The 25832-nt window shown below is 44.2% G+C and overlaps 1 protein-coding gene across 1 annotated transcript in view; it reads left to right on the forward strand.

Moving 5' to 3' along the window:
- The first annotated feature begins 1328 nt into the window (after positions 1-1328).
- The window catches only part of LOC126091344 (proclotting enzyme-like), a 91242-nt gene continuing 66738 nt past the window's right edge, over positions 1329-25832 (forward strand). Inside the window, exons 1-3 of the mRNA XM_049907058.1 lie at positions 1329-1374; positions 19411-19466; positions 25163-25311. Coding sequence (XP_049763015.1) covers positions 1329-1374; positions 19411-19466; positions 25163-25311 — 251 coding nt within the window. The remainder of the gene's footprint in view (positions 1375-19410; positions 19467-25162; positions 25312-25832) is intronic.

Raw genomic sequence — 25832 nt, forward strand, 5'->3', positions numbered from 1 at the left:
TCCTACAGTCGAGTCAAGGAAATCTGACACATGGCAGCGCTTTTGATAGCTTAGTTGTGTTCCAGGTACAAATTACGGGATGGAAACACGAAATTAATTACTATTTTGAAATTTATTCTGGAAACAAGGTGAAACATAACTCAGCGTCATCACTCGAGATTAGGGATAAGTAAGGAAAGGTGGGTAATATACAAAAATTAGGGGAACCGAGAAGAATAGAGGACCAAGAACGAAGTGCTCGGATTGAAAAGAATATTCAGTCTGAACGTCGAGGAAGCAATGACGGAATTAAAAGAAAGGTTCAAGAGTGGGGTTAAAATTCTAGGTTAAAAAAACATGAACGAAAAGATTCGCTGATGACATTGCTGTCCTCAGTGAAAGTGAGGAATATTTGCAGGATACGTTGAATGGAATGAACAGTCTTACGACACACTCTTTGGATTGAGAGTGAACCGAAGGAATACGAAAATAGTGAGGAGTAGCAGAAACGAGAGTAGTGATAAAATTACTAACAAAACTGGGACCACGAAGTAGAAGAAGTGAAGGAATTTTGCTGACTTCGAAGCAAGGGGACTTCACAAGCATACTAGCACGGGCAAAGAGGGCATTCCAGGTCAAAATTCTCTACTAGTGTCGGACATTGGCCTCAATTTGAAGAAGGAATTTCTGACAATGCACGTCTGGAGCACAGCGTCACATGGAAATGACTTTGGGACTTTTGGGAAAACCTGGAAATATGAGAATCGAAGCACTTGAGATACGGTGCAATAGAAGGATGCTGTAAATTACTTGGTCTGATAAGATGAAAATGGGGTGGGTCTCCACAAACTGAGGCAAGAAAGGAAAATATCGAAAACATTGATATGAAAAAGGATCATAACGATAGAGTGTGTGTCAAAACATCAGTGAATAGCTTCCATGGTACTGTTGGGAGCTCTTAGAGTGTAAAAACTGTAGGGAAAGACAGAGACTGGAATATATCCAACAAATAATTGAGAACGCAGGGTTAAGTGCTACTCTTAGATTGGGACAGGAAGGAAAGTCGTGGCAGGCCGCATCAAACCAGTCAAAGCACTGAAGACACAAACACTTGTATAGATGGCGGTGGTAATATGTACGCTTACGTGCTCTTGGCTATCAACGGCGGTTTAGACTTAATATGGTACGCAAAGAATTACATTACAAGGGAATAAACGAGTCAAAGAATGTAAGAACGGGGACGGTTTACTATAACAGAATGAAACAAAGAACTCCGCACTGTATGGCATTCTTTTACGAGCACAGAGGCGGCAGCGATAGCAGGGCGGAAGTCGCGAACTCAGATGAAGATGTGCCGCCGCGGGAATCGGTTGTGCCTGGCTTCGGTGCTGCTGGGTAAGTGTCACAAGTACTATATGGAGCCTGCATTTTCCGTTCTGTCAATGATTATTGGATAAGTACGATGCCTCATGTTATTATTCACAATTTCATTGCTGTGTACTGGTATTTGTTCCCTAAACCGTCTGAATTGGTTAGAACTGGAGAGATGCCAGTAGCTGCTCTCCGATAACGTGATTTACGGTTCGCAGCTCCGCTTACAGCAGTTGGTACATACTGTAAGCAATTTTGACACCCCACATTGATTTGGATGGGCTGTAAAAACCATAGACTGGTTTTCGAACGAATATGTTTTTCTTTCGCAAATGCGGTCTATATAAGTCTGCTGTGCATGTAAGTAGTGGAAAAGTCTGTGCAGTTTCTGATTCTAATAGTTTCGTATAGAATTACAAATCGGGGCACAGTGTTTCCGATTGCTACTGCGACGCAAATATCTACCTCCAAGCACTCTGAGACTAATACTAAATCTGTGCTCCTCAGGTGCCGAATTCGTAAATTCTATTGGGTGAGTTGTTGAGTTGCCAACTTTTACCCTTATTCTCTGTTATGGAATTTTCTCTGCATACAGTCCATCATTAAACGGTGATGTTAGCATAAATGAATAGAACAAGGCGCTACAGTCTGGAACCGCGCGACCGCTTCGGTCGCAGTTTCGAATACTGCCTCGGGCATGGATGTGTGTGCTGTCCTTAGGTTAGTTAGGTTTAAGTAGTTCTGAGTTGTAGGGGACTGATGACCTTAGAAGTTAAGTCCCATAGTGCTCAGAGCCATTTGAGCCAATAGAACAAGGCAAAACTACCCGTATCAGTGTTGCTGATTTGATCACATTTTTTATGAGAATCGTTCTATAATTGGGCTGCTTGCGTTATGTCCGAGAAGTCCTCATAACCTAAGGTCGAAACAGTATAGAGTATATACCTAGGGCAGTTCATCATTATTCTTGTAGCGACGTTGAGGCACATAGGACATGATTATTCACCACAATGAGTTATCCAACACGGTAAGGCGCTGGCTTCGCTCACAGCGTTTCAATGGAAATGTTGATGTTGGTTAAAACCACGGCCAGTCCATCAAGAAACACATGCTCCTAAACAGCGAAGTGTGCTGGAACTTCACACATGATCCATAATTCCCTTGGCTTACAAGGGGAGGCCACGACGTTGGGATCACACATTTACTTCAAACTTTCTACACCTTTTGTAATGTTTTCCATGCCTGCATGACAAATACCATCCTGTAACATGTGATGTCGAGAGCTCATCCGACGAGTAATTGTACATTAATCTCGTGGCCTGGAATATTGTGACTTACTATATTAATAATTGTGAATACCATTTCTGACACGTCCATGGACGTTCGAACACCCACGCAAACGCCATTAATCGCTGCTTAGCAGTGTCACCCAGTCCGCTAACATCAGCCATCATTCCAAAATTAAAAGACAGCAATACTGTAATAATACAATACAACCATGACAGAAATGATTTTCACCAGCTTCGACGCAGAGACATCAGCAGAACAAATACTTAATTCCGTAAGTGTACAGTCCAAAGGCGTACGGGAACTTTCGGGAGACCCTGTGCCCTCACATCACACTAACGTTTGCTGTGGGATGTGGGATGGTTCTTCGTGGTTCAATAACTTCGTTAAAAAGAATCAGCTACTGGCACTTTTAACTACCACGACTTATTCGGCAACACGCTGCCATAATCAGGTGCTTTACAGTTACATATATGTTAATTTTTTTGCTATACATTCCTTTAAGTGTGGTGAGGTCTGTTTGCTGGTTGTGCCAGAGACGTTATCTATCGAAAGTTGCCCCTGTCCAAAAATATTTCCGTGTCCACCAGTACGTGTGTTGTGCGTTTAAGTAAATCTCAGTGATGTCATTAGTCACATTTTTGCTAAATATATCCTTGTTTGCCACACAGGGCACAAAGCGAACATGTTACCATATGTTCACACTTTTGCTTGCAGTTGCTTATATTCCAGTGGTTCTTTGCTGCTGTGAGAAAACTTATTTCAGTTGCTAAGATAATGCACACACACAGCGGTGCTCACTAAAATAAATCAGTTTTTCTCGATAGAGACAAATTTTGGAAAATAACCTCTCTGGCACTGCCCAAAGTTAGACCTTGCTTACCACACTTCAGAGGAATCTATCAGTAAAAATTGATATACGTGTATTTTCAACTGTAAAGCATCTGATGATTGCAGCATGCTGCGGAAACGCGTCAGTCTCAGACCTCAATATATTCCACACAACATGGATAAATTTAAGTCAACTAAATTTTACTGCTCTTAAAATTCTCACCGAATTCTTTGCCTTTGAATCGAGAAATGGAATGTTAAAGTTTAGCATCTAGTCGAATACACACCATTAGAGCACCTTCTCATTTCGGGAAAGACTGGAAATAGGAACTGATTGTGGCTTTTGCAAAAGGCTCATCCCGGAATTCGACTTAATTTGTTTAGGAAGATAACGGAAAATGTGAGGCCGGGTGTTCAAGCAGGACTCTGAAACACATTCTTCCTGAATCCGAGTCCAGACACTGCACCTATGCACAGTCCCGCTTGACGCATAAAATGCAAACAACACTGCAGTTAAAACACCAGTAGTCTTGTTTAGAAGGAATAAGCTTTACTTAAGTGACACATGTACCTGTGCCAGTAAAAATCGTGGAGATAATGTGGATCGTATTGTATCTGTTTGATACAGTGGAGCTAACGCCTCCCCGCTTTGCTCTCCACTATGAAGACGACTGTCGCCAATGGAAATTGTTATCTCAGTCACTGGCATTCCTACCCAAGCCTGAGAGCAGTTAGTAACAGAATTTGTTTTGCTGATTCCATACTTCACGCATATTCCAGTCTGGTCTTCCTTTGCTGATTCATTTCTGAGATATTTACTGTATATGTTTATCGTACGCCTAGCGAACCGCTCGAAATTCGCACGGTTCGCACTATCTACGCCAGAATGATCTGTCTGCCGTAACTGTAATAAATTATATAAAAACCTTCCTTGTAAATCTGCCTATTAGTGAAAACCATATCAGAATCTCTACAGTAGTTCCTGAGATCAGCCTTCATATACGAACAGAGAGATAAGCTTCACTGCTCTCTAGAGTTGCGGCAGCTCTTTATTTGACGGGTTTTCGCACCAGATAACTCCCCCTATGTAGGTGCCAGCTCATAGCTCCCGTCATTGCCACGAGATATCACTCCAAATGCTAATTAAATATGGAACAGGTAACGACACATAATTGCATCAAAACCCCTACGGTAGTTCCCGAGATTAGCCTCCACATAGGGCCAGAAGAAACCGGTGACGGAAACATGTGTTTCAACATTTTTGGAAATTTAATCCCTATGGCGGTGAAATAGTTGATGAAAGCCTTTTTAAAATAAATAGTCTCTAAATAATTAATAAGCGTTTTTTAAGCTACATCTGTGAAAACTGGTATTTGACTCCTCGGTTACAAGCAAAAAATAGGTGTTTCAGTATTTTTGGAAATTCAATCCCTAATCGGTTTTAAATAGGGGATGAAATGTTTTATGAAAGAATTTTTAAAGTTAAATCAACGAAAATTTGAATTTGGCTTCTCGTTTGAATATAAAAACTATGTGTTTCGGAAATTTAACCCCTAAGGGAGTGAAATAGAGCCTTACTGATTCACTGACTCATCGCAGCGCAGCCCAAACCGCTAAGGACAGAAACTTGAAATTTCGAGTAAAAATGTTGATCTTATATTGTAGGAATCGTTCAGTAAGGGATTGTTCGAAATTCCATCTCTAAGGGGGTGAAGTAGGGGATTAAAGTTTTTTTTAAAAATATGTCACTGTTAAGGTAATTTTGAAGGTATAACTACGGAAATAGGTATTTAGTTTCCTGGTTAGAAATATATTTCATTGTATCAAAACGTTTTAGAGCTAAAACTACGAAAATGAAATTATGAAACGTGTTAGGCACGAAAGAACTCAAAAGGCAGGCTTAAAAAAGACATCTGACTCCAGCTTCAAAAATCGCTTTTTGGTCATAAGCACATTCGGAAAGACCGTGCTGCTGTGGCCTTAATTAACGTCAAAAGTTTAGAAGATGTTGCAGTTTGTGAGCAAGATATAAAATTCGATTGAAGAAAAAATAAAAATCTGTGGAGACGCTACAGTCTCCGCGAGCCTGCGTTAAATTGGTTTATAACATGTTTAGATTGCTTGCCGTTTCTAATTGATAGTTTAAAGTCTTATCTTGTAAGTATATTTTTTCTCAACAAACGTATCGAACCACTTTTTAAGATCATACCACTGCAATTTGTGTAATTTCTTTTGATCATATGATTGGTGGTGAATGTTCCGGACAATTTCTGGTATCTACCACAGCAACTGCATTAGTCGTGCCATTTTAGTGAACGATTTTAGGACGATTTGAGGATAAATAATTTAATTATCGTAGATTGTTTAGTTCCGTTGAGTGATCTTGCATAACGATAGCAAGAATCTGAAGTTACACTATGTGATCAAAAGTATCCGGACACACCCCAAAACATACGTTATTCATATTAGGTGCATTGTGCTGCCACGTACTGCCAGGTACTCCATATCGGCGACCTCAGTAGTCACTAGACATCGTGAAAGAGCAGAATGGGGCTCTCCGTGGAAGTCACGGACTTCGAAAGTGGTCAGGTAATTGGATGTCACTTGTGTCATACGTCTGTACGCGAGATTTCCACACTCCTAAATATCCCTAGGTCCACTGTTTCCGATGTGATAGTGAAGTGGAAACGTGAAGGGACACGTACAGCGCAAAGGGTACAGGCCGACCTGGTCTGTTGACTGACAGAGACTGCCGACAGTTGAAGAGGGTCGTAATGTGTAATAGGCAGCCATCTATCCAGACCACCACACAGGAATCCAAACTGCATCAGGATCCACTGCAAGTACTGTGACAGTTAGGCGGGAAGTGAGAAAACTTGGATTTAATGGTCGAGCGGCTGCTCATAAGCCACACATCACGCCGGTAAATGCCAAACTACGCCACGCTTGGTGTAAGAGGCGTAAACAATGGACGTTGTGTGGAGTCACGAATCACGGTACACAATGTGGCGAACCGATGGCAGGGTGTGGGTATGGCGAATGTCCGGTGGACATCATCTGTCAGCGTGTGTAGTGACAACAATTCGGAGGCGGTGGTGTTATAGTGTCGTCGTGTTTTTCATGAAGGGGGGCTTGCACCCCTTGTCATTTTGCGTGGCATTATCACACATAGACCTACATTGATGTTTTAATCACCTTCTTGCTTCCCACTGTCGAAGAGCAATTCGGGGATGATGATTGCATCTTTCAACACGATCGAGCACTTGTTCATAATGCACGGCCTGTGGCACAGTGGTTACACGACAATAAAATCCCTGTATTGGACTGGCTTGCGCAGAGTCCTGACCTGAACCCTATAGAACACTTTTGGGATGTTTTGGGACGCCGACGTCGTGCCAGTCCTCACCGACCGACATCGATACCTCTCCTCGGTGCAGCACTCCGGGAGGAACGGGCTGCCCTTCCCCAAGAAACCTTCTAGCACCTGATTGAACGTAAGCCTGCGAAAGTGGAAGCTGTCATCAACGCTAAGGATGGGGAAACACCATATTGAATTCCAGCATTACCGATGGAGGGCGCCACGAACCTATAAGTCATTTTCAGGCAGGTTTCCGGATACTTTTGATCACATAGTGTATATGTAGTCAAGCAGCCTTTATGGTAAACGTTTACTGCAGGTGTATTTGTTATCTCTAGATCGACTATACTGCTTTTGACTGGCTATAACTATCGACACAATACTGTGATGGATGCACCCCTTTAAAAGTCGAACGGTGTGAGGATTCATAATGGCGTCTGGTATAGGGTGTCTATAGGTAGGGCGAAACTTATAGGAGTTACGGAGACAGCAGCGGCCATCTTGAAATCCAGCCATCTTCCATTTGGGTTAGTGTTTCAAATAGGAAGGCGCATCATTTTAAGCTGCTTCTTTCTCAGGAATACACATGTGGAATCGATTTTAAGATATTTTAATTTGCCTAGGGTTTATGACCTATTAAAGTTTAGGACACTTGTCAGAGTCGGTATTATAGCATATGCTCAATAAAGATATGACCTCCATTGCGCTGGTCACCAATCGGAGTCTCTTTTGCCAGTCCTGCTGCACACATCCCAGGATCCGTGGGTCAACAGAGGCACACACCTCCTCAGTACGCCGGAAAAGATGGGCTACGTTGTTGATTTTTACCTCATACTCAGTTGACTTCAAATGGATTTCAAATGTTCCCACAGACAAAAATCAAGAGGTGTAAGTTCTAGTCACTGGAAAACACCTGTAGTATGAAGTTTGGATTCATGTTACACTGATTCAGAGCTGATTCTGCAGACTGCATCCGCCGATCAGAGTCATTCTCAGTGACATGATGTAACAACTGTAAGCTGTACAGGTGCCATGTGTGTGTGTGTTCAACGCCCACAGGATTGAGGGCTGACCGACTCCGGATATGACTGATAACCGACGCGTACTGCGATGTGGAACTGCTATGTGGACTTTTCGCACACGATGCCACATTTGATGTTGCAGTCTCCTCGTCTGTGGCTGTCCCTGGACGCTCTCTGCGTGGCTCGTCCACCACATAATCTGTGGCACGAAATTTGTCCAATAACTTGGATACTGTCATACTTGAAATGACATTTCTCTAGGATGCCGGGCATTGAAGTCAGCAGCAGTCACTCTGGTACTTCGTCCACCACTCATTAACACAATTTCAATGCCTTCATGTTGTGTATGTGCCACTGTGGATCACCTGCAACAGTAAACAGAATTGATCACCGTGCAATTTCAAACTTTAACGTGACATAACTTCTACATAAATAAAGATATCTTAAAACAAATTCCACATGTGTATTCCTGAGAAAGAGGCAGTTCAAAGTGATGTGGCTTCACATTTGAAGCACGTAACCCAAATGCAAGATGACGGACTTCATCATGGCCGCATCTATCTTCATAGCTCCTATAAGTTGTGCCCCAACATGTAGACACACATACCAGACGCCCCATACCAGACTTTTGTCTAACCCTGTGTATACTTAGTAGGTACTATACTCTGACACATTCTTCGAGCCCGCATCTCGTGGTCGTGCGGTAGCGTTCTCGCTTCCCACGCCCGGGTTCCCGGGTTCGATTCCCGGCGGGGTCAGGGATTTTCTCTGCCTCGTGATGGCTGAGTGTTGTGTGCTGTCCTTAGGTTAGGTAGGTTTAAGTAGTTCTAGGGGACTGATGACCATAGCTGTTAAGTCCCATAGTGCTCAGAGCCAAAGTGTCAAAAAGCCATTCTTCGATATGAGGCAATTACCACTAAATAGTAACTCAGGGATAGTCCAGCACTAAAACAATCTTTTGAATAAACCTTAACATGTAAGATCCTATGATAAACGCGGGGACGTCAGCGGGATACTCATTCAACTTCAGTGAGAGACACTACAAGACATCACTTGTCCCTCACGGAGAGATTTGCTATTGAAATTCCGATGACGCACATTCCAACAAGAATAGAGAAAAACATTACTTCCTCCCACATACACCTTTCTTAGTGAGAAAGCCCATAACATAGATGGATTCGAGCTCATATGGAGGTTTACCGAGCACCATCCGCGAACGGAAACCGAAAGGAGAGGAATGATAATTGCGCCCGAAGCATCCTATGCCACACAGTGCAAAATGGCTTGCGATGTAAAGACATACGGGGTGAGCGAGAAGTCCCCGTAACCCTAGTAGCGAATGCTAATTTATTTGTTGTAGCGTAAGTACTTACTTACGTATAAAGTGTATATCGGTATATTCCCCATCATACAGTATCATATTTCCATACGCCTGCATATTCTTCTTGACATATTTTTGGGCATGTCCGAAACTGGATATTTGTGGTAAGGTCTTATTGGGCCAAACTGCTGAGGTCATCGGTCCCTAGACTTACGCACTACTTAATCTAACTTCCGCTAAGGACAACACACGCACCCATGCCCGAGGGAGGACTCGAACCTCCGACGGGGGGAGCCGCGCGGACCGTGACAAGGCGCCTCAGACCGCGCGGCGGCATGTCCGAAGTTAAAGTGCGAGATATACCATCGACAGCATTGCGCAGTTCTTCGTTTGCGGCGTAACGACGTGCTGGTAACGAGTTGTCTGGTGTGACGAGGACAGGACTTCTTGGTGGACATTTCAAGGGAGCTAGTGTTGCTGATGAATCATGACATATACACTGCCCAGGAAAGTTTTTATTTAGGAACTAAAGCACTACAAAAGCTTGGTGTCTTGCTGCATCCATATGCGTTCTGTGAGTTGTCCTCGGTATACCGATTTGCGAGGCACTTTTACGTGTCGACTTAATAGGAGATTGTTCAATCGAAGCAGAGACTCCGGCACATACTTCTTCTCATGTTTCCTTTCTTACACGCCGCGACCTGTCTTTAAACAGTCGAAACCAAAAGTACGCCTTTTCAATCCAGAAGTGTTGCCTTTAGCTGTGAAGCCTTATTAAATCTCCCCTGGAATGATCATATAACGTGTCTCATTGTCTGCCATGTGTGTCGTTGTTCGTGCACCCGCACAGTAGTCACTAAGTGCTCCTCAATAGTGTAACTATGACTGCTCACATATCCAACAGCTACAGATTAAAACTCGACTGTGACTGCGAGAACATGTAAACACGAATTCCAACAATCGGTATGGAATAACTTAATTACCAATCTCTATAATAACAGGGGCACGGGGACTTCTCGCCCACCCAGTAGATGTAAACTAAAATATAATGCTTCTTTTCTAAAATATGGCGAAAGGTATACGGATTACAAGAGGAAACGAAATTTTATTATGTAAATGTAATCTCGATGCAATATCTCGGTTAATGGTTCGGTAAAAGATCTGCTACTTGAGTCAATTTGTATACGAGGTGTCTTAATCTAATAAGTGAAAGTGTAGTTGAAGCTACACTTCGTCATGCGTGTACTTTAGTCAAACGCAGGTGACTCTCCCCATCTGCAGAACTGATCAAAACAGTTGAAGCTTCACTACGTTGCCATTTTCTCCAAATTCCTTCTTGTCAGATCCATTGCCCAGTCTATCGCGTAGATTTGCAGATTATCAACAACAGTAACAATAAAAATCAGTGCGAATGAAATAGCGGACTGTAAGGATTGTATTCTTTACTCCGAGTGCAGAACAATGTCACTCGAGGGGATCTGAGGTTTGGAATACGTATTGGCCTCTCCACGTCAGCGGGCAGACAGAGTGAGGAGTGCGGCGCCATGTCAGCAGCTCTTCCTGCGAGGATCTGCCACAGCTGGGCGCTCGCGGATGTCCCCAGATAGCGAGGCGTGTGTGTTGAGCCTCGCGCTGATTGCACCCACACCGGAAGTCTGTTCGCGGGCTCTGACCGCATTAAACATCTACAATCCAAAATATGGTCAGGGTAATAGCCAGCACCCTGCATCAACTGACGGGCGTTTGATGTCTATCGTTCTCACTATATTTTAGATGTGTAGATGGGCTAATGAGGCCAGAACCGTAAACAATAAGAATACATGATCTATGCTGTGCTTTGGTCATGAAATTAAAACACAAAGTCAGAGTCAATGTTTCTCCTACAAAAAAATGCAATGCATACGAGGCGTGATCAAAAAATAACGGGATTTTTTTTTCTTACAGAATCTTTCTTCTTCATCGTCATCAACTTTATCCCCTTCAAAGCAATCCACTTCACATACGAGGTGCATTCAAGTTCTAAGGCCTCCGATTTTTTTTCTCTGGACTGGAAAGAGATAGAAACATGCGCATTGTTTTAAAATGAGGCCGCGTCCATTGTCAATACGTCCCAGAGTTGGCAGCACCGTATGACAGATGGAATTTTACCACCAGCGGCGAGAATGAGAACTGTTTTAAATACTTAAAATGGCGACGTTTTCCTTACTTGAACAGCGTGCAATCATTTGTTTTCTGAATTTGCGTGGTGTGAAACCAATTGAAATTCATTGACAGTTGAAGGAGACATGTGGTGATGGAGTTATGGATGTGTCGAAACTGCATTCGTGGGTGCGACAGTTTAATGAAGGCAGAACATCGTGTGACAACAAACCGAAACAACCTCGGGCTCGCACAAGCCGGTCTGACGACATGATCGAGAAAGTGGAGAGAATTGTTCTGGGGGATCGCCGAATGACTGTTGAACAGATCGCCTCCAGAGTTGGCATTTCTGTGGGTTCTGCGCACACAATCCTGCATGACGACCTGAAAATGCGAAAAGTGTCATCCAGGTGGGTGCCACGAATGCTGACGGACGACCACATGGCTGCCCGTGTGGCATGTTGTCAAGCAATGTTGACGCGCAACGACAGCATGAATGGGACTTTCTCTTCGTCGGTTGTGACAATGGATGAGACGTGGATGCCATTTTTCAATCCCGAAACAAAGCGCCAGTCAGCTCAATGGAAGCACACAGATTCACCGCCACCAAAAAAATTTCGGGTAACCGCCAGTGCTGAAAAAATGTGGTGTCCATGTTCTGGGACAGCGAGGGCTTAATCCTTACCCATTGCGTTCCAAAGGGCACTACGGTAACAGGTGCATCCTACGAAAATGTTTTGAAGAACAAATTCCTTCCTGCACTGCAACAAAAACGTCCGGGAAGGGCTGCGCGTGTGCTGTTCCACCAAGACAATGTACCCGCACATCGAGCTAACGTTTCGCAACAGTTTCTTCGTGATAGTAACTTTGAAGTGATTCCTCATGCTCCCTGCTCACCTGACCTGGCTCCTAGTGACTTTTGGCTTTTTCCAACAATGAAAGACACTCTCCATGGCCATGCTGCTATTGCCTCAGCAATTTTCCAGTGGTCAAAACAGACTCCTAAAGAAGCCTTCGCCGCTGCCATGGAATCATGGCGTCAGCGTTGTGAAAAATGTGTACGTCTGCAGGGCGATTACGCCGAGAAGTAACGCCAGTTTCATCGATTTCGGGTGAGTAGTTAATTAGAAAAAAAATCGGAGGCCTTAGAACTTGAATACACTTGTGCCAACGCTTTTTTCAATATTGGAAGCACTTCTGGAACTCACTTTTAGTTATGGTATTCAGCTCCTTCAACGATTCCGTTTTTATCTCATCAGTGGTCGCAAAACGACGTCCTTTCATCGTTCTCTTCAGGCTCGGGAATAGAAAGAAATCGCAGGGAGCCATGTCTGGCGAATACGGTTGCTGGGCCGATATAATGGGTTTGTCTTTTTGCTAAAATATCACGAAAAAGCATTCTGGTGTGAGCGGGCGTATTATTGTGACACAATTTCCATGACTGGTTTCTTCGAATTGCTTCACGCAAACAGCGCATAACCTGCAGGCAGTACTCCTTATTGACCGTACGGCCATGAGGCGGGGACTCATGATTCACTATCTCACTGTAACCGGATCAAACGGTGAGAACAACCTTCACATGTGATCGAACTTGTCGACTTTTTTCGGTCTTGGCCTTCACGCAGTTTCCATTGGGACAATTGATCCTTGGTTTCGACGTCATACCCGTATACCCATGTTTAGTCACCTGTTATAATATTCTTTAGAAGTTCTGGATCGTTGCTGACTTCTTTCAACAATTCCTGAGTGATTTCTATGGGACGTCTTTTTTGGTCCAGATTCAACAACTTCGGAACAAATTTTTCTGCTACATGTATCATGCCCAAAACATTCAAAAAAATTGCTTGGCATAAGCCAAAGATATGTTGACATCGTGAGCAACGTCTCTGATGGCGATTTGACGGTTTTACAGAACAATTTTCTTTACTTCTTCCGTGTTGTGGTCAGTAATTGATGTGTTAACGGCGTAGGGCGGTCTTAGTCTTCAATGCCTTCTCGACCTTCTTTGAAACGTTTACACTAACCGCAAACTCTTGTCCTACTCATAGTAGATTCGCCAAAAGTCACTGTCAACATTTCGAATGAGGTGCTGCACTTTATTCCATTAAAAAAATTAATGTAAATTGCTTAATTCATCTTTTTCGAAAGTAAAATATTCGTCGAGCACTCAAAAACACTTACAACATTTAAGACGATAAACTAGATATTAAAAACAGCTGAAAATGCAGACAGACATCAGACATGTACCAATAATATAAAAAAATTGAAAATCGAATGTATAAAGCCAGCGAAATTAAAAAATTCTCGTTACTTTTCGATCACACCTCGTACAGTTTCTGAAGCGAAAGTCTTTTGAAAGTGAAATTTTATTTTCCCAAGAAGGTTCTAACAGTCAGCGAAGTCAACCAGTATAAATTATCAGGACTGACGGTAAATGTAAAGTATCACGTTCAAAATCTCGTGCAGACACTGAATTCTGCTATCTTCACGTTAAGAATGATCTGCACTGTCCCTCAGACTGAAATACAAGACTAGTTTACTTTGCTTACTTTTACTGTCTTATCTCGTACGGTATTATATTTTTATCACGAAAGAAGGGAGAGAGTGACACGCATACGATACGGAAGTGAGATTGCCAGTCATTAAAACAACCGAATTTTTAATTGCGGCGAGATATTTTCACGAAATTTCAGTTCTTTGTCCTCCGAATATGAAAAAAAAATTATGACATAATTTTTTTTGGTTGGACATCCACAACTGTTCAGTAACATGTTCATGATAAACAAATCCGCCACAGTAGGAAAATGCTTTTATTGACCGAAGTCTTCCACGACAGAAGTCGCTATACACTGCCACGGTTTCGGGGTCTTAGCTGCATCATGATGTGTATTTGAAATCTGGCAGAAGTTGGATGTCACGTCCACAACCACACAAGCCGCGCGGGATTAGCCGAGCGGTCCGAGGCGCTGCAGTCATGGACTGTGCTACTGGTCCCGGCGGAGGTTCGAGTCCTCCCTCGGGCATAGGTGTGTGTGTTTGTCCTTGGGACCATTTAGGTGAAGTAGTGTGTAAGCGTAGGGACTGATGACCTTAGCAGTTAAGTCCCATAAGATTTCACACACATTTGAACATTTTTTTTAACCACGCAACTAGTAGGCAAACATCTATGAAAGTCAGCGTAGGGTAGATATTTGCCTATTACTTGTTGTATTAGTAGCTGCAGTAATAGTAGTAGTAAGTAGAACTAGTAGTAGTAGTACATAGTTGCTTGAGCATGGGCGTGACTATTGTCGTGTAAAGGCTTTGGTCAATAACAGCATCTTACAACTGTGACGGATTTTACTTGCATGTCCGGATGGAAAGGCGTTGTTGACGATAGACAGCCGTCCGAAATTACTTCGAAATGAATTTGCTAAATGCGAGTAACTTGTCTTCAGCTGTGTTAGGTACAGATGTACTACTTAATGTTGACGTATGAAAATTTGTGCCGACCGGGAACGCGAACACAGATTTCCCGCTCATCGCGAGCGGACGCCTTAATCATTATGCTATCCTTACACGCCTCGCGGACCCATCCAAACTTCCATGTCTCACACTGTCTACATCCCTTTAGCATAGTCTCGCACATTCATCACAAAATTCTCTCAGCTATGCTCTGTATTCCCGCAAAACTGATAATGAGACAATGAGGAATCGAGACCCACGATGTTATCGTCTATAGCAAAATAGTTAAGGCGATAAGCGAGAAATACGGGTTCGAGTCCCAGTCCGGCACAAATTTTCATAAGTCACCAGTAGGTAGTACTTCTATAGTGTCTACCTAATACAGCTGAAACCAAGTATTCGCGTTCAGAGAATTTATTTCGAAGTGTGGCGGATTTGTTTGTCATGATCATGAAAATATTTTGTTGACTCCCACCTACATAGGTGGGAATAAACGTCGCAATAAAAGAAATTGAGTGGAAAGATCTGGTTTATTTTTTTCCATTTGCTGTTCGAGAAATATGAAAGTGCCAAGTAATTGAGTGTGGACTGCAGAGTTGTCATACAGATGTAGATATTTTGGAGCAGCTCTGTGCACTACCAAAGAATATTATCAGCCGAAGAAACGGCCGCCAGAATGATCTGCATGTAGTTTATTATTCAAGTGTCTGGGAATTCTGACTCAGCATCCTAGTACATACAGGGTGACTCCTGTTAACTTTTAAAAACCTCCGAAGCGACGTAAATGATGCTGAGACACTTAATTTAATATAGAGACACATGGTTTCGCAAATTTCGGGAAATACCGGAAAAGTAGATGACAAATGTCGAACAACACGTGAAGTCACCAGATGACGTACCTCGCCGCACGTGCAGCGGTTGAGTCTATCGGTCTGCCGCACGTGATCATCCCAACCCAAGTCAAGTATTCACGTCGATGTGGCTCCAGACCTAAATGTGCGACTTTAGCTGGGGCTTAGAATTCGAGTCTTGCGTCTGGCAGTCAGCAATTTTTTCATTGCATTAGGCAATTACGTGTTTTCATTGAGGTAGGGATTATTACACTCCTGGAAATTGAAATAAGAACACCGTGAATTCATTGTCCCAGGAAGGGGAAACTTTATTTACACATTCCTGGGGTCAGATACATCACATGATCACACTGACAGAACCACAGGCACATAGACACAGGCAACAGAGCATGCACAATGTCGGCACTAGTACAGTGTATATCCACCTTTCGCAGCAATGCAGGCTGCTATTCTCCCATGGAGACGATCGTAGAGATGCTGGATGTAGTCCTGTGGAACGGCTTGCCATGCCATTTCCACTTGGCGCCTCAGTTGGACCAGCGTTCGTGCTGGACGTGCAGACCGCGTGAAACGACGCTTCATCCAGTCCCAAACATGCTCAATGGGGGACAGATCCGGAGATCTTGCTGGCCAGGGTAGTTGACTTACACCTTCTAGAGCACGTTGGGTGGCACGGGATACATGCGGACGTGCATTGTCCTGTTGGAACAGCAGGTTCCCTTGCCGGTCTAGGAATGGTAGAACGATGGGTTCGATGACGGTTTGGATGTACCGTGCACTATTCAGTGTCCCCTCGACGATCACCAGTGGTGTACGGCCAGTGTAGGAGATCGCTCCCCACACCATGATGCCGGGTGTTGGCCCTGTGTGCCTCGGTCGTATGCAGTCCTGATTGTGGCGCTCACCTGCACGGCGCCAAACACGCATACGACCATCATTGGCACCAAGGCAGAAGCGACTCTCATCGCTGAAGACGACACGTCTCCATTCGTCCCTCCATTCACGCCTGTCGCGACACCACTGGAGGCGGGCTGCACGATGTTGGGGCGTGAGCGGAAGACGGCCTAACGGTGTGCGGGACCGTAGCCCAGCTTCATGGAGACGGTTGCGAATGGTCCTCGCCGATACCCCAGGAGCAACAGTGTCTCTAATTTGCTAGGAAGCGGCGGTGCGGTCCCCTACGGCACTGCGTAGGATCCTACGGTCTTGGCGTGCATCCGTGCGTCGCTGCGGTCCGGTCCCAGGTCGACGGGCACGTGCACCTTCCGCCGACCACTGGCGACAACATCGATGTACTGTGGAGACCTCACGCCCCACGTGTTGAGCAATTCGGCGGTACGTCCACCCGGCCTCCCGCATGCCCACTATACGCCCTCGCTCAAAGTCCGTCAACTGCACATACGGTTCACGTCCACGCTGTCGCGGCATGCTACCAGTGTTAAAGACTGCGATGGAGCTCCGTATGCCACGGCAAACTGGCTGACACTGACGGCGGCGGTGCACAAATGCTGCGCAGCTAGCGCCTTTCGACGGCCAACACCGCGGTTCCTGGTGTGTCCGCTGTGCCGTGCGTGTGATCATTGCTTGTACAGCCCTCTCGCAGTGTCCAGAGCAAGTATGGTGGGTCTGACACACCGGTGTCAATGTGTTCTTTTTTCCATTTCCAGGAGTGTATTTACCGAACTCGCTGTCTCCGTTGGCTTATTATGAAGTACAGTAAAACAAAAGCCTACCGTTGATTTACAAATACATGGGTATAAGCTTCCGAATTCCATCATTACCACCAGTAAATAAGAACAACTTTTATTTGGTTACAGCGAGGATAGCAATTTTGTACTTCTACGTTTACAACAGATAAAATCTACAAAGGTTTTCGAATTTGGCGCCGTTTGCTCGAATGCAAGTAATGTATCGCTCAATCATCCCTTCACGCCCAAGCCCAACCGCTGCACGCGCGGTGAGGTACGTCATGTGATGACGCCACATGTTCAACATTTCTCATCAGTTTTTGGGGTATTTCCCGGCATTTGCGACCCTTTGTCTCTTATATTATATTACTTGTCTCAGCAACATCTACATCGCTTCGGGGCTTTTTAAACGCTAATAAGGATCACCTTGCATATTCCATGGTGGAATCGGTTGTTGTCAATATTATGTCATTCAAAAGAAACTACAACATTCATTCAGTGAAAAAATGATGGGTAAGCGATATACAGTTGGATAACACTTCCTAAAAGCATTGTACAGCAAGGTGTGCACTATACAGCAGGTTTCATTTTCACTAACTTACCAGAAGAACTGAAAAAATTGAATGATAAAAATCAAGTATTCATATCTAAGTTGGCTTCACAGTAGTTGAGAATTTTTCTCTGTAACTTATTATTTATTCATATTTATTATTTACTCACATTCGTATACTCTCTCAATTTTTTTCATGTCTTCTGATTCTTCACTTACTTGGTTAACAAATTTTCTTATCAGCATTCTGTAAACTATGCACTGACATGTTCCTTGAGCACGTAGTTCTGGTTGACATTTTCCCGCGGAACCCGATACATAAGTAAATACAAAAAATATCACACCACCGCCGTTCTGTATGCAAATCACAGTCTCGTGTGCTACCTGGATTCCATTCATCTTGAATCTCTTTGTCAAGTAACAATGGTTCGTCAGAACTGCAGCTGATGGAATGGTAGAGCCAATAAAATTTCTTCAAAAATTGTTCAAATGGCTCTGAGCACTATGGGACTTAACATCTGTGGTCATAAGTCCCCTAGAACTTAGATCTACTTAAACCTAACCAACCTAAGGACATCAGACACATCCATGCCCGAGGCAGGATTCGAACCTGCGACCGTAGCGGTCACGCGGTTCCAGACTGAAGCGCCTAGAACCGCACGGCCACATCGGCCGGCTTAAAATTTCTACGTACTTTTTATCAATATTAGTAAATATATAGGAGATATCGCTACACAACTTTTTAAGAATTGTAACTCGATCTGCAGACTGCTTGAGAAATGTGAGCAATTTGTGGTAGTTTTTTTAGGAAAGTAATGTTTATCAAATCAGTCTTCTCATTGATAACTTGGTTAGGGACAATATTTTTTGTGTGTGGGCATCTATCTCTTGGAATCTTAATGCTTCACTTAACTGCTAGGTGTAAGATATTCCTGTTTGTAAGTGAGTGATGTTATTCAGCAATATGAGTTGGGAATTCATGTTTGTTTAGTTTATCGAGACGTAAAGCGTCATTGGGTTCTGTCTATCTTGTCTCAAAGCTTACACCTGTCTGAATAAAGTAGAACACTTTTTAGTTATATTTGATATTGCGTATTCCAGATTTTCTGTGGGGAGCATAGACAAGATTTGCATCATGGATAGCTTTTTGACTGAAGTTTATTAGTAGCAGAAAAACTGCTTTTAACGTTATTCTAGAAAACTAGGTTTAATATTTTGTACGAAAGGGGGTCTGTATGTGGAATACTACATAATATCGCGCGGTCTCCGCTAGGGTATGAGTTGTGGGCCAGTGGCCATTGTAGGAGAGCTTTACTTTGTGCATTGGTGGTTTTTCTTTTTATTGTGTTGTAGTTATTGTTACCGGAAAGAATGCGCTGTTTTTTAGGGCACTTCGCATTAACAAGGTAAGTGTGTTTTCGAACACTTTGTTCTCTCTATTTTGGTTGCCCTGTGAGTTTTAACAATGTTTTATAAGATTTATCTGTCACTTTTTGTATCATTCCATAAACGGTTAGTAATGGTCATTATTATTAAACCAAATTTCCCTTTTCTTTTCTCATGTTCCAGTATTTGCGCTGGTGCCAGCAGCTTCTCCACAAGATAAGAATGACACGAAAACACTGGTAAGGTTCAGCTATAAATATTGACATACTTACTATAGAATCATCGCCCGTTAGTAAGAGCTACTGAGCTTGTGAAGAGCTTCAGTTTGTAGTAAGCTTTTCACACGACGTAGGCCCTATATTAGTTTCTGGCGGCATGGGCACAATTTTGGTAGCTTAAAAATACACAGATGATAGAAATGGCTGGGGCGTCTAGTGACAAACACTTCAGGGCAAATATAAATAATTTTGTTCCCCACTTGTTTTTCCATTCTTCTGAGTTGTAGTTATTGGTGTAGGTCTTATATCAGTTTTGTCTGAAATATGTTGACAGTAGTCATGAGATTCCGTTAAAATCACCCAGTCGAGTCCGTTTTCAATGGGCAACTTACAGGGGTGGACAGTAATACGAAAAAGCAGTGAGAAATGCATGCTTGAACATAAATGCAGATACTAGTTAAGCCTGTAGATTGCACTGTTGTATTAGACCATGAACAGGACCTACATTACAAGTGTCATTCGTGGTTAGAACAGCGTTCCGGGTTGTTGTGAGCGCATTATGTCGGAGCTCAGTGCATTCGAACGCAAATTGTTGGTACTCATATGCTAGGCAGCAGAAGTGTTACAGATCTTCATATCGAAGATACGTACCGCATACACGGAAAGCGGAAAAACATCATCCACTACGTCACACAAAAGAGACTAGCATTTAAGAGGATTACGGCGAAAAATAAGACGACAACGGCTGAAAAAGTCAAAAGGCACTGCAGAACTGAATGACGCACTGGAGATTCCTGTCAGCACCAAATGAACACGAAGGGAGCGCCATAAGCTGGGAACTGCACGAGAAACTGGAATTCCAAAACCAGTCACCAACGCTACAAATCTCCGTAACAGAAAAACATGCTACCGAAGCCATAGAACTGGACTACAGAGCTGCAGAAGAATGTCATTTGGTCGGATGCTTGTTGTCTCACACTGTTGCCAACCTCTGGCCGAGTTTAGTTCCAAGAGTGAAACATGGTAGGGGTTCGGTGGTATTCCTGGTATTCCATGGGCCCCATGATTACTGTTGAAGGTCACATTATTGCCAGGGATTACGAAACAGTTTTGGCTGATCTGGCTCATCCCAAAGTACAATGTCTGTTTCTCAGTAGTGCTGCTGTGTTCCAAGGCGACAGGGTCCCTGTTCATGCAGGTCACATCGTCCATGACCGGTTTTGTGAGGACGATGATTAATTGTCACGTAGCCCCCGGCCACCACAGTCATATGATCTCAGTATGACTGAGCCTTTGTGGTCTACGTTGAAGAGAAGAATGCTCTATCGCTGCCCACCTTCATCATCTTTACCTGAACTTGCCACTATTTTGCAGGAAGAAAGAATAATATATGCTTGAAAACCACACAACACCTGTATTTATCCATTCCGAGACGACTGGAAACTGTTTTGGATGCAAACAAATTTCCTATGCCGTATTTGGCACGGTAATGTGTTGTGCTTTGGCGTTTCCATATTTTTGTCCATCCCTTGTATATTTCAAGTGCTCGTTCGTGCCAATATCGCGTTGTAGGTCAGTCATGTCTGTTGTATTCATTTAGAGAAAGACACCAAAGAGGAGCTCCATGTTCTTTTGTCTTTCTTTGGCGAATGGAATTTTCTTTTAAACCAGCTACGGTCGGGATATGGGTGTATCTGTATTACAGAGCAATATATACTGCCAGAAAAAAATTAGTACATCCTTTTACAGGCTTCCAATTCTCTCAGGATTTGTTGTTGTAACAGTGCATATGGAGTATGCGAAATGATTACATTTACAGATAAATAGCGCAAGCGGTTCTGAGGTACCAGGTACCAACCCATGCTGAAACACCCAATTAGTATGCGGTGTAGTCTCCACGGGCGGCAGTGCACGGGCTGACTTCGGCACGCAAGTGATCGTACAGATGGAGAATACTGTCCTGGTGTCGTTATGTCACCCCTGCCCGACCTTTTTACGTATTTCTGTAAGAGTTTTGCTTGACGAGTTGTACGAGTCACTTCTCGTCCCATCATATCCCACATGTGCCCAATTGGAGACAAGTTTGGAGATGACTTCTTAAATTTTCCCGGCGTATTTCTTCTTCTAGTGATTTTCGCGTTTGCAGCCGGATCCCGTCAACACTCTGCCACGATATTTCGGCCCAGAGACGTCCGGCCATCCACATGTGAGTAGACGAAGCACTGAAGAGACCTGATGCAGTCATGGTATTTATAGCGAATTCCGCGCATGGGAATCGTACTGGCGGTTTACGGCGCATGCATTAGGTGACATACGCGAAGCATCCAAATTCTGTGTGCTGCCCTCAGTGGTGAAGGAAGAACAGACTAATCGTTGAGTATGGACTGAGCATGTCGATTCCGTTGCGAGTGCATAATTTTAATAACTGGATTCCAATTTTTATCCAGCTGAAAGCCGTTATCAGGATTCATTAAATTGTCAGTAAGACGTATTTCCACGGATTCTTTAATTACAGAGTCCCAGAAGCTGGAAATCGGTGCTAAATTTTTTTGGTATTATTGTATTCTACTGAACGTCCCACGGAAATGCAATGTTCTGCCACTGCTGATTATAAAGGTTGCCGCAGACGGGTGTGTCGTCTGTGTTCTACACAGAGCACACTCACAGGGAATTTTATAAACACCCGCCTTCCTCAATTGTAAATCGTCTTTAACGGATCCGACTAAGGCCCTAGTCTTTGCTGGTGGACGGAAGATGACACTAATATTATTCTTCCTAAGTAATCTGCCTATTTTAGAAGACACGTTCCCAGCATATGGAAGGAACGCAGTTGATTTATAGTCGTCATGTATCCTCAGAGAGCTGCTTCTTTTTATTATAATTGTGCATGGCCTTCCGTATTTGACGCGAAGTATAGACATTCTCTTTAAAAACCTTCCCCAGACGCACCAATTCTTCGTGAAAGCTATCAGCATTCGATATTACAAGCGCCCGATGAATTAAAGCACCAAGAACAGCGGCGGTTTGTGCAGGGTGATAGCAGCTGACGCTTGAAGATGTAGATCTGTTTGTGTGTGTTTTCTGTACACCGAATGTCCCTAAGATCCACCATTCTTACGGCGTACTAACAAGTCTAGAAAGGGTAAAGTCCCATCTTTCTCAGTCTCCATAGTAAACTTGATGTTCTCATGTAAAGAATTTAAATGACAAAGGAATTTTTCCAGTTCTTGTCTGCCATGAGGCCATACAACGAAACTATCATCTACGTAACGCCAGGAAACCGTAGGCTTTAAGGCCGCAGACTCAAGAGCTTTCTCCTCGAGATCTTCCATAAAAAGACTGGCCACCACAGGCTCTTCAGTACTTCGTCTACTCACCTGATGATGGCCGGACATCTCTGGGTAGAAATACCGTGGCAGAATGTTGATGGGATCCGGCTGTAATCCCGAAAATTACTGGAAGAAGTCTGGTGATCGTGCTAGCCAGGGCAGTTGCTGCACGTCTTGCACAGCACGTTGAGTTTCACGGGCAGCGTGTGGGCGAGCATTATCCTGCTGGAACAACGCATCACCTTCCTGTTGCAAGAATGGCACAAGAACGAGCCTATCAACGTTCTGCACGTACCGAACGCTGGTTAGTGTCCCCTCCTGAAACTCCAGATGTGAACGAGAGTCGTAGCTTATCACGCCCCTGACCATAAAGCCTGGGATGGGGTCATTATGTCTCGGACGAATGCGCTCTAAGAGACAGCTCTCACCAGCTCTACGTTGTACGCGCAAACTGCCATCACTTGCTTGCGTGCTGAATCTGCTAGATATGTCACTGCGCTATCTGTTGGCGGACGATGGTGAAACCATTATCAGAACATCTATTATACATATTCCGACATCAGATAAAAATCGATGTCGTCTTTCCAGGTTTAATAATTTTTTTCGGCAGTGTGTATTGGTTCAGATTAATGAGTGGTAGTCTCGCACAATGTACAGCGTTTTCTATGTATATTTTAGAGTTCTGCTTCATTCTGCGAAGCTGAAGAGGGTAGATTCCCCTTATTTGGTAGATTATTTTTGATTGTGTATATCACAACCGAATTTACATTCACTTTTCAGTTATAAGCGTGTAGAAATTATAGTACACTACTGGCCATTAAAATTGCTACACCACGAAGATGACGTGCTACAGACGCGAAATTTAACCGTCAGGAAGAAGATGCTGTGATATGCAAATGATTAGCTTTTCAGAGCGTTCACACAAGGTTGGCGCCGGTGGCGACACCTACAACGTGCTGAAATGAGGAAAGTTTCCAGCCGATTTCTCATACACAAACAGCAGATAACCGGCGCTGCCTGGTGAAACGTTGTTGTGATGTCTCGTGTAAGGAGGAGAAATGCGTACCATCACGTTTCCGACTTTGATGAAGGTCGGATTGTAGCCTATCGCGACTGCGGTTTATCGTATCGCGACATTGCTGCTGGCGTTGGTCGGATCCAATGACTGTTAGCAGAATGTGGAATCAGTGGGTTGAGGAGGGTAATACGGAACACTGTGCTGGATCCCAACGGCCTCGTATCACTAACAGTCGAGATGACAGGCACCTTATCCGCATGGCTGTAACGGATCGTGCAGCCACGTCTCGATCTCTGAGCCAACAGATGAGGACGTTTGCAAGACAACAACCATCTGCACGAACAGTTCGACGACGTTTGCAGCAGCATGGAAATCAGCTCGGGGAACCATGGCTGCGGTTACCCTCGACGCTGCATCACAGACAGGAGCGCCTGCGATGGTGTACTCAACGATGAACCTGGGTGCACGAATGGCGAAACGTCATTTTTTCGGATGAATCCAGGTTCTGTTTACAGCATCATGATGGCCGCATCCGTGTTTGGCGACATCGCGGTGAACGCACATTGGAATCGTGTATTCGTCATCGCCATACTGGCGTATCACCCGGCGTGATGGTGCTATTGGTTACACGTCTCAGTCACCTCTTGTTCGCATTGACAGCACTTTGAACAGAGGACTTACATTTCAGATGTGTTACGACCCATGGCTCTACCCTTCATTCGATCCCTGCGAAAACCTACATCTCAGCAGGATAATGCACGACCGCATGTTGCAGGTCCTGTACGGGCCTTTCTGGATACAAAAAATGTTCGACTGCTGCCCTGGCCAGCACATTCTCCAGATCTTTCACCAATTGAAAACGTCTGGTCAACGGTGGCCGAGCAACCGGCTCGTCACAATACGCCAGTCACTACTCTTGATGAACTGTGGTATCGTGTTGAAGCTGCATGGACATCTGTATCTGTACACTTCATCCAAGCTCTGTTTGACTCAATGCCCAGGCGTATCAAGGCTGTTATTACGGCCAGAGGTGGTTGTTCTGGGTATTGATTTCTCAGGATCTGCGCACCCAAATGGCGTGAAAATGTAATCACATGTCAGTTCTAGTATAATTGCTATACGAACTACGCATAATTTATAAACTGTGGTATCGTGGGCTCGGGAAACATTACCTGCTAGCAGGAGAGCTACGCGTACTGTGCACACAGCATCACTGCTGTGTGTTGATGAACACAACTGGTTGCATGGTAAACAGTCGAAGCTAGTACTCACGTCCGAAAAGAGGTAAGTGCAGGGAAATGCAGCCTAGTTTATTGTAGATTCAGACGAGAGAGGACATTCTTGGTGTTAGTGTCCCGCGTGTGCGCCAGGTGTCGCAGCCAGAGGACAAGGCGTACCAGCGCTGCCTGACGGCGTCCGGACAGGAGGGCCACTGCCGCTCGCTGCAGTACTGCCTGCCGTCCGACTTCCGCAGGACCTTCACCAGGCTGCTCGACTCCATGTGCATCATCAACAGAGCGTGAGTCCACACTGCTTACTCGTCACCCAGTGACACGGGCTGTCACCCTAGTGAATCGTAGCATACACTGGCGAGCCGAGACATTATGACTACCTGCTTAATAGAATGTTGGTCAATCTTTAAAACGCAAAATGGAAGCAGGTCTGCGTGCCACGGATTCGAAAAGTCGTTGGTAGGTTACCAGGGTGTGTGGCACTAGATGTCTGCAAACAGTTCATGTAATTCTTGTTCTTAACGGATCGGTGGTTTGTTGGCGCCAGAGGTGGCGTGCTGTTGCGTCTCAGAAACGTTCCATCGGTTTCAGATCAAGAAAATTCGGTGACGAAGACGTCAACTGTAGTTAACTATCATGCACCTCAAACCACAGCAACACGATTCAGACTTTGCGACGCAGACAGTTATCCTGCTGGAATATGCCGTCGCCATCGGGGGAGACAAGCATGAAGAGATGCAAATGGTTCAAATGGGTCTGAGCACTATGGGACTTAACTTCTGAGGTCATCAGTCCCCTAGAAATTAGA

Source organism: Schistocerca cancellata, chromosome 1 (genome assembly GCF_023864275.1).
Source record: "Schistocerca cancellata isolate TAMUIC-IGC-003103 chromosome 1, iqSchCanc2.1, whole genome shotgun sequence".
Classification (NCBI taxonomy): Eukaryota; Metazoa; Arthropoda; class Insecta; order Orthoptera; family Acrididae; genus Schistocerca; species Schistocerca cancellata.